General features: G+C 56.2%; 1 protein-coding gene across 2 annotated transcripts in view; it reads left to right on the top strand.

The window, feature by feature from the left end:
* PREX1 (phosphatidylinositol-3,4,5-trisphosphate dependent Rac exchange factor 1) overlaps positions 1-13,268 on the top strand; it is a 169,133-nt gene that overhangs the window by 133,567 nt on the left and 22,298 nt on the right. For both annotated transcript variants that reach the window (XM_037059851.1, XM_037059849.1), the window contains exons 16-23: positions 3,182-3,324; positions 4,927-5,019; positions 5,800-5,948; positions 7,625-7,710; positions 9,044-9,180; positions 9,862-9,982; positions 12,062-12,249; positions 12,540-12,701. In XM_037059851.1, the coding sequence (XP_036915746.1) occupies positions 3,182-3,324; positions 4,927-5,019; positions 5,800-5,948; positions 7,625-7,710; positions 9,044-9,180; positions 9,862-9,982; positions 12,062-12,249; positions 12,540-12,701 (1,079 nt within the window). The remainder of the gene's footprint in view (positions 1-3,181; positions 3,325-4,926; positions 5,020-5,799; positions 5,949-7,624; positions 7,711-9,043; positions 9,181-9,861; positions 9,983-12,061; positions 12,250-12,539; positions 12,702-13,268) is intronic.

Genomic DNA, 13,268 nt, shown 5'->3' with positions numbered 1-13,268 from the left:
TCCTCCTCCTGGCTTCTGCTTTGCGCTATAACTCGGAGGTCAGCAAACTCTGCCAAGGGCCAGCGGTGAACAGTTGCGGTGTTTCAGGCCGCGTGGTCTCTGTCCCCGCTGGGCTCTGCCGAGGCAGCTTGAGCAAAGCTACAGGCGGCCTGTAAACAAATGGGCACAGCTGCACCCCAGTGAACCTCTGTGCTCACAGGCTGCAGCCAGGGTTTCCCCCCCCCAGGGTCAGCCGCTGGGTTCGTTGTCCCTTCAGTAGGGCGAGAGGTGTGCTGGTCACAGGGAAGGCCACTTGGTTCCTCCCCTACCTGGTAGCCCACAGGCCTGCTTCTAGGCCTGCCTTAGCTCTCTCCCTATAAGCTCAGGCTGCTCTCCAGGCCTCAGTTTCCCCGTCTTTCTTCTGGGGGCCTCGCTGTTCCCTCCCTTCCGAGATCAGCAGGCCTGTGGCCCTAGGGTTTGACTCACCCCCAAGCTGAGCGTGGCAGGTTCGGCTCAGCCGGGGCAGCCTCGTCATTCCCGTTCATTGGCCCTGGCTCACCCAAGTCCCTCATTCCCAGAAGCTGCTCTGCTCCCCGTGGGGCCTTCAATAGCTCTGTCCCTCCTGCCATTCGGCTGGGCAGAACCTCTCATTTGTGGGTGAGAGTAATTAGGGGTCCACCCAGCTGCCGTTCCGGGAAGGCTGCTGGCTGAGGACGTTCGGTGGGGGGGTGACTCCCGGGCTGTACCAACACTCTGAGGGCCCCCCAGGGAGAGAAATTGCAGGGCACGGCCGTTGCTCCCCTCTTCCCTGCCACGAACTCAAAAACAGGCTAAAATTGGAAAGGGCCAAATCCTAGGTTTGTGGCCGCTGCAAAATGCAAGTTAGGGGGCAGAGTGGAGGGTGGGGTGGGGCCTGCGTGGCGCCTCGAGGCTTCTGACCTGAGCTCACGGGCCCCGAGGTGTCCTCTGGGAGGCACCCGAGCGGCTGATGGTCCGACTCTCTCACTTTAGGCACACACGGGGAAACTGAGCCTCACAGCCACTTGATTCTCACAGCCACACTGGAGCCCTTACTGTCCCCGTAGAAGAGGAAACTGAGGCTCAGCAAGGCTGTAAGGGCGTGAAGTTGGGAAGGCGCTGAGCAGGGATCTGCACCCAGGCCTGTGCCCGTCTCGCAAAGCCTGGCCCGTGGCCCGAGCAGGCAATGGCAGTGGCAGGACCTCACCTCGCTGAGCGGCTGGACTCGGGGACGCCAGCTGTCCCCCAGACGTTTCAGCACAACATTCTTCTGCTTTTTCCCACATGTTTACAGTGGAGGTGGAGCCAGCCGGCCCCCTGGGGCCTGGCTCCCCAGCTCTGGGGAGAGCCGTAATTTGTGTGTCTGCTCTCTCCAGAGGTAAGCGGGGTGGCTGGAGAGGGATGAGGGACGCCCACAGCCAGCTGTCCGAGAAGAGGAGAAGGATGGATGGAGCGCTGCCTGCTCCTGCTTTTGAGTCACCAAGGCAGCAGACAGCATCTGTCTGCAGGGGAGCCGGGGACATTTCGTGAAGCGCAGGCAGCTGGTCTTCCTCCTCTCAGGCCCCCCCACTTCCTACAGCCGCCTTTCCCAGCCTGAGCCCTGGCCCTGGCGCCCCTCCTCTTGTCACTCGTCCAGCCTCCGTCCAACAGGCCAGGCTGGGCGGCATGGTGAAAAGGAGGCGCTCTGCGACCTCGCTCAGTTTATTTAGCTTCTCCAGCCCGAGTCTCCCCTTCTGTCAGAGGGGCGCAGCACAGCCTCATCTGAGGAGTAGGTGGTCCTGAGCCTGTGTCCATGGTGAGCTTGGCTCTAGCAGGTGCCTGGTTACGTTGTAATCCACAGGGACCAGGTGTCGTACTGGTTGTTACTGGTTATTTTTATTCCTTTACCTGTTGGTCTTAGAACAGAGGTCAAAAAACTTTTTCTCCAGCCCTGGCTGGTGTGGCTCAGTTCATTGGGTGTCATCTCACAAAGCGAAAGGTCGCCAGTTTGATTCCCAGTGAGGGCACATGTCTGGGTTGTGGGTTCAGCCCCCTGTCAGGGTGTGTGCAAAGGGCAACCCACTGATGTTTCTTTCTTTCTCTCTCTCTCCTTTCCCCTCTCTCTAAAAAAAATAAAATAAAATAAATGGGAAAATATCTTTAAAGAAAAGGAAGAGACCCTTTATCTAAAGGCCCAGATAATAAATATGTTGAGCTTTGTGGGCTGTGCGGTCTCTTGCAGTGATTCATCTCCATCACGGTGGCTCCAAAGCAGCTCCAGACGACACGTGAATAAACGGGTGTGGCTGTGTCCCAAGAAAACTTTCTTTATAAACAGAGGTGGGGAGCTGGCTGTCTCTGGTCCTCAGTGCCTCCTTGTGGTCTCCCGATCATCCATGAAGTCCAGCTCCTTTTCACATACTGGCTGTCCATTAGGGGTCACCCACCTGTTCATTGCCCATTCAGATCTTTTGCCCGTTTATTTATGAGTTTCCCAACCTTTTGTGGTTGGTTTATTAGAGTTCCTTACATATTCTAGATGGGTATTCTTTGTTGGTTTTAGATATTCGGTTTTTTTTAATTCGCTGTCTTCCCATGGCTTTTGTATTGCATAGAAATTATAGTGCTTTTTTGGGGGGTGTCTTGTATCTGAACCCCCTTTCCTATTTAGGACAAAGATATTCTCCTGCATTTTGTCTGGTGAGCTTTAGTTTTCCTGTTCACATTTAGGTCTCAAATCCACCAGGAGTTTGCTGTATATGGTGTGAGGTAGGGGTCCAGTTTTATTGTTTTCCCCTACACGGGTTCCCTGCACCATCTGGAATCTTCCATGTGATCATCATCCGTCAGGCACTAAGTTCTCGTGAACACATGGCCCTCTTAAGTGATTTCTCTTCCCTTCCACTGGTTCCTTGGCTGTTTCTGCTGGCGTTCCACCCCGGCTTTGTTCCCGTGGCTTTGAAGTCCGTCTTTATAGCAGGTGGGGCAAGTTCGGGGTTTTTGAGAGAAGTCAGAAAGCCACTCATTTGGGTGCGATACCCTGATATGTTAGTATTGGCACCTGATTACATTTAATACAGCATGGCACCGGCCAAACCAAACTTGTCCAGGGGCTGGTTCTGGCCGGTGGCTGCCATTTGGCAGGTGTTGCTGAGCCCTTCCCCTGTGAACTTGACCCCGTGCCTGTATGTCTGTGGGTTTGCAGTGCTGGAGAAGAGCGAGTTCAAGGATGAGTCGCAGTACTTTCGCTTCCACGCAGACGAGGAGATGGAGGGGACGAGCAGCAAGAACAAACAGCTTCGCAACGACTTCAAGCTGGTGGAGAACATTCTGGCCAAGCGCCTGCTGGTAGGAGCAGAGCTGAGCTATGGCATCTTTCTCCCCAGACTCGCCTGCAGGCCTGGCAGCTGGGACACCTTCAGATGGGGGCTCAGCTTGGTGTGCCCCAGAGCAGGGGTGATCCTAGGCAGTGGCTGGCAGTGCTGCCAAGAGGCCAGATCACTTCACTGGCCAAGAGAACCTTCTTCTCAAAAAAGTTTGGTCTTGCCAGGCTGCCTGTCTTGGCCGTTCCCTCTCCCCTTGCCCACCCCACCTCCCAGCCTGGTGTTGTGCAGAGAGCAAGGCTTCCCGAGATGACTCATCCTGCAGGCCAGGGCCCTAGGCCTTCTGGGCTGCCACCCTGTCCCTCCACGTGCTGTAAATAGCCTTGAGCTATTTAGTTAGAGCAGTTCGGCATCCCGGCCCACCAGGCCCTGTTCCGACAGCAGCCTCCATCTCAGTGCCTGGCCCGCGGTGGACTGTCAGGACAGCCCGAGAACTCGGGTCTCCTGCTGCAGCCAGAGCGGGGGCCCGAGTCTAAATCCACAGAGACGGCCCCACTGACTGCTCTCCTGCAGCGTTTTTGGGGCTGCCGTCCTTGCGTTTCCCATTTCTCCCGCTCTGCAGCCCGCCCATCTTCCCACCACACTTAGGGTAAAACCCAGTTTCCTATGGTCTGCGAGACTCTTTCTGCTTCTCCAGCCTCATCTGCTGTCTTCTCCCTTTCCTCAGTCCATCCCAGCTTGTCTGATCCAACCTGTTCCCATCCCCAGCAAGTCCCTCGGGGCCTGCCTCAGGGCCTTTGCTCATGCTGTGCCCTCTGCCTGGAGCGCTGTCTTCAGTCTTTAGAAAGTCCTGTTCCTCACTTCATTCAGGTCTCGGCTCACACATCACCTCTTCTGCCCCCCGCCACACCATGTTCTGCCTTTTTAAGTGCTTTATTTTAACTCAAACTTCATGCACTCCCCGTGTCACATTCTATATTTGTTGTCTGTCTCTTTCACCAAACAGATGCATCAGGGCAGGGATCGTCTGCCTCGTGCAGTACTGTTTCCAGCGCCCAGTAAAGTGCCTGAGCCGTATAATAGGCAGCAAGGAGCTCAGCAGATATTTGTTGACCGTATAAATGCAATTTCCGGTGTCCCTAACCTGCCTGCCACTCTGCAGGGGGAAGGGGCTGCCTGCTTCTTGTCCCTGAGCTCTTGGTGGCTAGACACCTGGATCTAGTTTATTCATTAAGCCAGTACACTTTTACTGAGCACCTACAGCTCGCCAGCAGACAGAGAGATGGTGGTGAATACCCAAGGGGCCTGTCCTCAGGGTGGGGGAGAGGGGGAGCCAGGCGATGAGAAGTAAACAACCGTGTGATCAGCACCAGGCCGAGGTAGGGACCAGGTGGTGTGTCTTTACAGATAGGTATTGAGCACTTGCTGTGTACTGGGTGCTGTTTTATTCTCTCCTGCCATACCTGCCCCCTGCCCCCGCCCTGCACCCATACCCCATGCAGATGTGGGGCCTGAGGAGCCAGCAGGGTGTCTGTCTTGTGGGGGCTAAGGCAGGGCTGGCCCCCTGCCTCCGTGCAGCTCCCCATCCCTCCCATCTCACCGCCTCTCTCCTGCTCTGGGCCCACAGATCCTGCCCCAGGAGGAAGACTACGGCTTTGACATTGAGGAGAGAAACAAGGCTGTGGTGGTGAAGTCGGTCCAGAGGGGCTCGCTGGCCGAGGTGAGGCCTCTCGGAGCGGCTGCCCTGGCCTGAGCGTGGGTCGGAGAGAGGGGTGTCTGTCCATGTTTCTTGAGGCAGGCAGCAGTTCCTGGGATGCCCCTCTTTGCTTGTTGCCTGTGTGGGGAAACTGAGTCTAGGGCTGACTTGTCTACATTCGTGGGGGAGCTGGGGAAGGGCCCCTCTGCTCAGGGCTGTCTGCCTGGTGTATGTGCCACTGGCCCCCTCTGCTGGCCCTTGGGAGAGGTGCAACCAAAAGTTTCTGAATCAGCTGTGATGAGGAAAAACTACTCCTTGATGGCCTGAAAGAGACAAATTTGCTGCTCTGTCATGGACGAAGGTCTGGTGGAGGAAGGAGAGCGAGTGTGTGGCAGGTCATGCATCCTCTCAGCTGTCCCCCCGGGGTGCAGAGGAGGGTTGTCCAGGCGCCCACATGCCTCCCCGTAGTGGCTGCAAATGCTTTCGGCTGCAAGTAGCCACATGCTCACCCCACCAAGGCTGGAGCCAGAAGGCTTCGTTTGTCTAGTGATCTAAGTGGTTCGAAGGAGGTGGTTGTGAGTCTTCGTTCAGGGTCAACATCTCTTCCACTTTTCTGGCCACGCCCTCACGGTCATGAGGTGGCTGCCTTAGTCTGGCACCCCCGGTCCTCACAGGCCCGGCAGGAAGCAGGAGCAAGCTGGGGTGGTCTCTCCTCTTACCACCAGCCTGCAGAGGGGAGGGGTTGCGGTTGCCCTGGGGGTCGCTCTGGTCATGCTTGGTCCCATGTGTGTCTCCCCCGCCAAGATGGCCGGCCTGCAGGTGGCCAGGAGGATCTACTCCATCAACGAGGATCTGGTGTTCCTACGGCCCCTTGCGGAGGTGGAGTCCATCCTCAACCAGTCTTTCTGCTCCCGCCGCCCGCTGCGCCTCCTGGTGGCCACCAAGGCCAAAGAGTGAGTGTCCCCAGGGGCCAAGCGTCCCACCTCCCACCACCTTCCTCTTGGGTGGAGGCAGGGGCCTGGGCTGTCCTGGTGCTCCATGGGTGGGGCTCATTCGGCAGGCACTTGCCTCAAGGCTGCTACCTTCAGCCATTCAGCAGGTGGTTATTGAGGGCCCACAGTGTGTTCAGTGGTGTTTCAGGCCCTGGGTTGATATGTTTCTATGCTCCGTAGATCTCAGTTGGGTTGGAGGTTAGAGCAGGAGACAGATGCTGAAACAAAAAATGGGGGAGCAAGGGGCACACCAAACCAGGTGGTAGGAAGTGGAGACCAGCCTGGGGAGCTGGGAAAAAAGATGGCCTCCGTGGAGGGAGGGTGGTTGGAGCCACCGAGACCTGAAGGAGGTAGGGAGGGGAGTCCGGGGGCACTTGTGTGGGAAGAGGGCTCCAGGGAGAGGAAACAGCCAGTGCAAAGGTCTGGATGGAACCATGGCCATGTGTGTGTGAGGAGTAGTGAGGAAGCTGGTGGGCTGGAGCGGAGTGAGCGAGAGTGGTCTGGTGAAAGCAGCCAGACAACCAGGGCCTGGTCCTGCAGGACACTGTGCCCACAGCAGGACCGTGGAGCCCGGTGAAGGTTCTGAGTGGAGGTGAGGCATGATCCGATGTGGGTTCTGCAGATTGCCTCTGGCTACTATTGAAGACTGGATCGTGGGGGGCAGAGGCGGCAGCAGAGGCATGGTGAGGAGGCTGCTGGACCGGCCTGCGTGGCTGCAGGGGTGGCAAGAAGTGGTTGGATACCAGATATAGGTACAGGGAGAAGCATTTTCTATTTTAAAAATTGTGCATTTGGTTTCCACCTCTCCCTTCTATTTAAGGCAAACGCTTTGCAGTTTTCTGTTGACATGAGTGATGGAAAGTTTTAAATAAGATTATTTCAGTAAAGAGGCAAGTCAATTTAGGGAAAATGATTGATGGGTTGGTTGGTATGTGGCAGTGGCGGAAATCACCAAGGTGGAACGTGCCTGTCTTAAGTTCTGGAGACACCTGGGGTTTGAGAACAGGCTCCCAAGATGGCTTTATCTGGTGGGGGACAGGAAGGATGATCCTGAAGGCCACTGTGGGGGACACATCCTTGGTGGGGAAGCAGACAGCTGCACTGAAGCCCCTGGGTTAATGACCCCCCACTGCACGGTCCCGGGCAGGTGCCACTTGCTCAGCTGTGGTGTGCCACCCGCAGAATGGCCGAGACCTGGGCTTTCGAACCATGTTCTCCAGGGGACCCGTGTGGGCATTTTTCTAGATTCGGCACCAAGATGTGTAGGTCACTGCTCACCCTTCTGTCCATGATTGTTGAATAACAAGTGCACTGGCTGAGGTGCTGGACCGGCCACCAAGAGGCCTCCTCCCCCCAGGAGGGGGTGGAGAAGGGGGAGGGTCATGTGGAATTCTGTGCGTGGGCTTCAGCTTCGTGGGCAGGCCAGTAGTTCTGATAGCCCCACAATCCCAGTGGCGTGGGCTTTGCTTAGGCTACCTGAGGTTTCTCTGTATATTTGGGGGCTGGTGAGCCTGGCCCTGCTCTTATTCTTAGGCTGGATTTCCCCAAAGTCTGGGAGGCAGGGGCTCCCCAGGGTGGTCCCTTGGGCTGTTGGGGGTGATGCGGCTTTTCCTTACGGCTGCGTCTGCCTGGTGCAGGATCATCAAAGTCCCCGACCACCCAGAGGCTTTGTGCTTCCAGATCCGCGGAGCTGCCCCGCCGTACGTCTATGCCGTGGGGCGAGGTGAGTGGAGCCTGGCAGATAGCAGGGCACTCTGGGAAATGGGTCTGCGTGTGTGACAGGAATCCAGAGCCACCCAAACCATTTCCACCAGGCCTGCACCTCACTGTGCTCCATTACCACTTACTTAATTTGCTTGAAGCAAAGGCATGCAAATGCAAATGCCTACAAGGGTGAGGAAGCAGTTATGAATTTGTAAGTGAGAGGAAGACAATAGGGAATGGTGGGGACTGTTACAAGGTGGAAAGTACACCTTCACTCTAAAAGGGGCTGTCTTCCTCAGCTGAAGCTCCTTATTGCCCGGCAGGAATATGGGCCCACCCTTGCCAGATTTCATTTTTAAAGAGAAGCCATATAGGAACTTTGGCCACACCTCTGTGGCCAGGGCCAGTCCATGGGCTCAGAGTTGGAGACCTCTGCTTCCCGTGCTGCCTTTCCATCTGCTGTTTAAGGGTTTACTCCACCTTGGAGGCAAACCAGACCAGTCTGAGATCCTGAGTTCCCAACCCTTTTTGCATCTGTCGGCCCCATTTTTAAAGTTTAAACATTAACTGTCTACTTCTGTAGTCATATTTGTCTTTTTTCCATATGTATTAATTAAGAAAATGCGTATCAGGATAGAAATCTGAGAATTGGTTACTATTTTAAAGTGCATTTCTATTTTATATATTCTTAAAGCAAGGGCTCCCAGCTGGGGGCAGTTTCACCCTCTTGGAGACAGCTGGCAAAGTCTGGACACATGTTTAACTGCCACGGAGGGGCGGGGGGAGTGGCATCTCATGGGTAGGGAGCAGGGATGTCGCCGACGCCCTGTGGTACACAGCACAGCCCAGCATGTCAGCAGTGCTGAGGTGAGGAGCCTTGCCTTGCAGCGTCTCCAGAGAAGAGTAGGTGTTTGTAGGTGAACCAGGCGAAAACCGTAAAACAGCTGGTATCTCTTGAGCACGTTCGAAGAGCTGGGCGGGCCTGAATGCCTTAACTCGTGGAGTCTCTCACGATCCTATGGGTGGACATTATTAGTGTCTTCATTTTACAGACAAAGACACTGAGGCCCGGAGAGGATAAGGACCTTAACTGAAGGTCACATGGTTGGTTAGTGGTAGAGCCAGGGGTGGAACCCGAGCTGTGTGACCGTGGGCTCGCTGCTGCTTCTCTGAGCCTCAGTGTCTTTGTCTGCACAGTGAGAATGCTAGCGCCTGCCCTGCCCACTGGAGTGTGGGGGCGCTGGAGGTGGAGCGTGTGGGTGGGGGACAGCATTCGTCTGGATACCCTCCTTGCCTGCGGCCCAGGCCCCCATTGCCTGGCATTCAACCTCAAGCGCTCCTGTCTCCCTTAGGCTCAGAGGCCGCGGCCGCAGGGCTCTGTGCTGGCCAGTGTATCTTGAAGGTCAGTGGCAACAATGTGATGAATGACGGTGCCCCAGAAGTCCTGGAGCACTTCCAGGCATTCCGGAACCGCCGAGAAGAGACCCTGGTAAGCAACCTGGCAGCCAGGGCAGTCAGGGGAGCCCTGTTGTGTGTGTGTGGGGGGGGCGCGGTGGGTGCTGAGGACCACCCTCCTTTCTCTGGAAAAAGCCTGAGGCATCACGCCTTTTGGGGTCAGGCGGGGCTGCCCACCTGGTGGGACTGAGCTGGGCTTGGGCCTTGTGCCCCCTCAGCCTCCCTAAACTGGAGGAGCTGGGCCATGATACCTCATGGCCTCGGTTTTCACAGCTGCGAAATGGGTGCAACACTACAGAGGCACGTTGGGCAGGTGGTCTTGTTGGTGGTAGAAGTGGATGCTATACTCGGATTGGGGTTGGGGCTCTGTGGACGGTGATACTCATCTGTCGGTTCATCTAGTGTTCATCAAGCACCCGCCACGCGCCTGACATGTTTCTAGGCCCTGGGGCCCCAGGGGAGACTTTCATCGTCAAAGGCTCCCCCTCCCCAGCTTCTGTGTGGAGTTTAGACGGTAGAGGGTGAGGGCAGAGTGTGACGGGAGGTCCCTCAGGAGGGTTCCCGAGTGAAGTCTCGGGGGCCTCCCCTAAGGTGGTGTCACCACCAGGCTGAAAACCTGAGCTTTGGAGGCGGGGAACTGTTTGCACCTTTGCCCCATCCCATCACCCCTGGGTGCCCAGCGTCGTGGCCCCCTCTTACTCCGCTCCCCTCACAGGGCCTGTACCAGTGGGTCTACCACACCCATGAGGACGCCCAGGAGGCCCGAGCCAGCCAGGAGGCCCCCGGCGAGGACCCCGGTGGCGAGGGGGCCCGGGAGGAAGACCAGTCTGACTCAGGTAACGGGACAGGCGGGCAGCGTGGCAGAGACTCCAGCGGGGCCTGGGTCCCCTTCTGTGTCTGCCCGCTTCCCTGGTCCCTCCCCGTCCGTCTGGCGCCATCAGTTCTGCAGCAGCTCCCTGTGGCTGCTGTAACGAAGCCCTGCAACCTGGTGGCCTAAACAGCGCAACGCGTCCTGTCACAGCCCTGCAGGTCGGAAGCCCGAAACGAGTTTCCCCAGGCTGGGGTCGAGGTGACAGCAGGCCTGCGCTCCTTTCTGCGCCCGTTCGCGTGCCTGCTCCAGCTTCTAGAAGCGGTCTGCGCTCCTTGGCTCACGGCCCTCTTCCTTCGTCTGCAGAGCCAGCAGCGTTGGCCAGAGTCCTTCGCACCTTGCCGTCTCCCTAAGTCTGCCTCTTCTACCTTCATCTTCCCCATTTAAGGACCCTTGTGATTACATCGGGTTCCCCTGGGTCAGCTGGGGTCAACTGGTTGCAAAGTCATCTGATTAGAACCTTAATCCCATCAGCAACTACAATTTTCTCTTGCCTTGTAACAGCATCCTTACAGAGTCCGGGGCTGGAGCCGTGGGCGTCTTTCTGGGGCCTTTATTCTGCCCATCTCAAACTCCCACACGTATCTCTCTAGCGCAGCGTCAACCCTGAACTCCAGACCTGTCTTTATCTACCACCCCCCACCCCCAGTGTCTAACAGGCTTCATTCACGGACTTGGTGTGGCCAAAATTGAACTCCTGACCTTCCCCTGAAACCTGCTCTGCCCCCGAGGACCCCATCTCCATCCTTGCAGATTCTCAGGCCCCTGACCTTAGAGCCCCGCCCCGGCTGCTCTCCTACAGCCCTCTGTCTTCTGCCGCACATCTTCTTGCTCCTGCCTTCCTCGTGCATCCAGGGTCGGACCACTTCCCACCACCTCCGTCGCTGCCTGGTCCGAGCCACCGTCATTTCCACCAGGAGTACTGCAGTGGCCTGCTCAGTGTCCTCCCTGCCCCGCCTTACCTCTCCTCCTCTGGGCTAGTCTCAAAAAAGAGAAGAAAACCTTCCAATGGCTCCCACCCTCCTCAGGACAAAGACTGAGTCCTCATCGTGGTCTCCAGCCCAGCCTGGCTCTCTAGCCTTGCATCTCTTCACTTTCCATTTGCCCTTTCTGCTTCATCCACCCCAGCACCCGTGTACCCCTGCCCCAGGACCTTTGCACTTACAATGCCCTCTGCTCAGAATGCTCTCCTTTAGGGAATTTCTTATCTTGCTCACCTCCCTTCTCAAATGTCACCTCCTCAGAGAGGCCATCCCTGAGTGCCCTTCTGTCCCAGTGTCTCCTTATTCTGCTCTTCTTCACTGCATGTATTATTAACATATATCACGCATTGCCTTCTTTGTGCCCTCGATATGTCACTTCCTAACTGTATGGTTTCTGAAGAGTCACTTAGCCTCTCTGGGTCCATGTGAATTGGGTCTGAATCTGGGCTACCTAAAAGCACTGACTCAGAAAACTAAAAAATCTGAGTAGGGTCAGACAAGCTTCAGGTCTAGCTTGATCCAGTGCTCTAATAGAGTCTCCTGAAGGGTCTCTTCCTCTTCAGATTTCAGCTCTGCTCCCTCTGTGTTGGGTTTCCTTTCACATGCTGTTTTCTCCATTTGGTGGTTCTGGCAGCTTGGAATCCAGTTGAAAAGAGAATGTGTCCTTCTTTGTAGATCCAACAGAAATCCCAGAGTTGACTCTTATTGGCTCAGCTTGGGTCACATGCTCACTTCTGAACCAGTCACTGTGAATAAGGGAAATCGAGTATGCTGATAGGCCAGGCCTGTGCCTCTGGGGGAATGATGTGGGTGAAGGGCGCAGGTCCCCACTTCTGAGCCACATAGACAGAATAGGGCACAAGCGCTGATTTCTAGAGAGACGGTCCAGGACGAGGGGTGAACAATAGTTGGCTAGCAGAACTGAACGGGGCTGTCACACAGACTTCAGTTTCATCTGGGTAGCAGGAGCTGTCCGTGGTGCTGGGCCAGCGGACGGGCGAGCGGGCTGGCTGGCTGTGGGGTGAAGCCCCCTGCTCAGGGTTGCCTATCCTTTTGGCTTTCAGCCTTCCCCTTGCTGTCCCTGGGTCCCCAGCTGAGCCTGCATGAGGACAGCCCTGTGGTCAGCCTAACCGTGGACAATGTGCACCTGGAGCATGGCGTGGTGTATGAATACTCCAGCACAGCCGGTGTCAAGTGTCACGTGCTGGAGAAGATTGTGGAGCCCCGCGGCTGCTTCGGCCTCACTGCCAAGGTCTTGCTGGGCGTTGCCCTGCCCTGGATGGGGGTGGAGCAGCCTGATTCCCATTTTTTCAGAGTTAACCCAGAGCCCTGAATTTTAGTCTCTGCCCCACCACATGGGACTTAGGAGAGTGACTTACCTCTTTAGCCTCAGTTTATGCATCTGCAAAATGGGCCAGTAACAGACCTAACCTCTCAGGGGTTATTAGGGGCATATAGGAGTCACTGCAGATAAACGGCTTAAGACCCCCCTCCCCGCCGCTTGGCATAGTGTGTGCTCAGGAGTGGCTAATGTTTCTGCAGATCCTTGAGGCCTTTGCTGCTGACGACAGTGTCTTCGTGCAGAACTGTGGGCGGCTCATGGCCCTGAGCAACAACATCAAGACCATGTCCCATTTTGAGTTTCGTAACATCTGTGACACCAAGCTGGAGAGCATTGGACAGAGGATTGCCTGCTATCAGCAGGTACCTGCACCCGTGGGGCCTCAGCCTGGAGGACTCGGGTTGTACANTTTAGTCTCTGCCCCACCACATGGGACTTAGGAGAGTGACTTACCTCTTTAGCCTCAGTTTATGCATCTGCAAAATGGGCCAGTAACAGACCTAACCTCTCAGGGGTTATTAGGGGCATATAGGAGTCACTGCAGATAAACGGCTTAAGACCCCCCTCCCCGCCGCTTGGCATAGTGTGTGCTCAGGAGTGGCTAATGTTTCTGCAGATCCTTGAGGCCTTTGCTGCTGACGACAGTGTGTTCGTGCAGAACTGTGGGCGGCTCATGGCCCTGAGCAACAACATCAAGACCATGTCCCATTTTGAGTTTCGTAACATCTGTGACACCAAGCTGGAGAGCATCGGCCAGAGGATTGCCTGCTATCAGCAGGTACCTGCACCCGTGGGGCCTCAGCCTGGAGGACTCGGGTTGTACATGTTGAACCCCACCCCCAACTGAGCTTAGGCAAGGGGGTGGGTTTATTGGTTTGAAGTACTGAAGGGGAACTGTAGGCATGGCTGTGTCAGGTGCTCCGATAGGT

The sequence above is a fragment of the Sturnira hondurensis genome, unplaced genomic scaffold (genome assembly GCF_014824575.4).
Source record: "Sturnira hondurensis isolate 20B ecotype Veracruz unplaced genomic scaffold, ASM1482457v3 Scaffold0011378, whole genome shotgun sequence".
Lineage (NCBI taxonomy): Eukaryota > Metazoa > Chordata > Mammalia > Chiroptera > Phyllostomidae > Sturnira > Sturnira hondurensis.
Note: the sequence above shows the minus strand (reverse complement) of the source record. Positions and strands in the feature narration are given on the sequence as shown.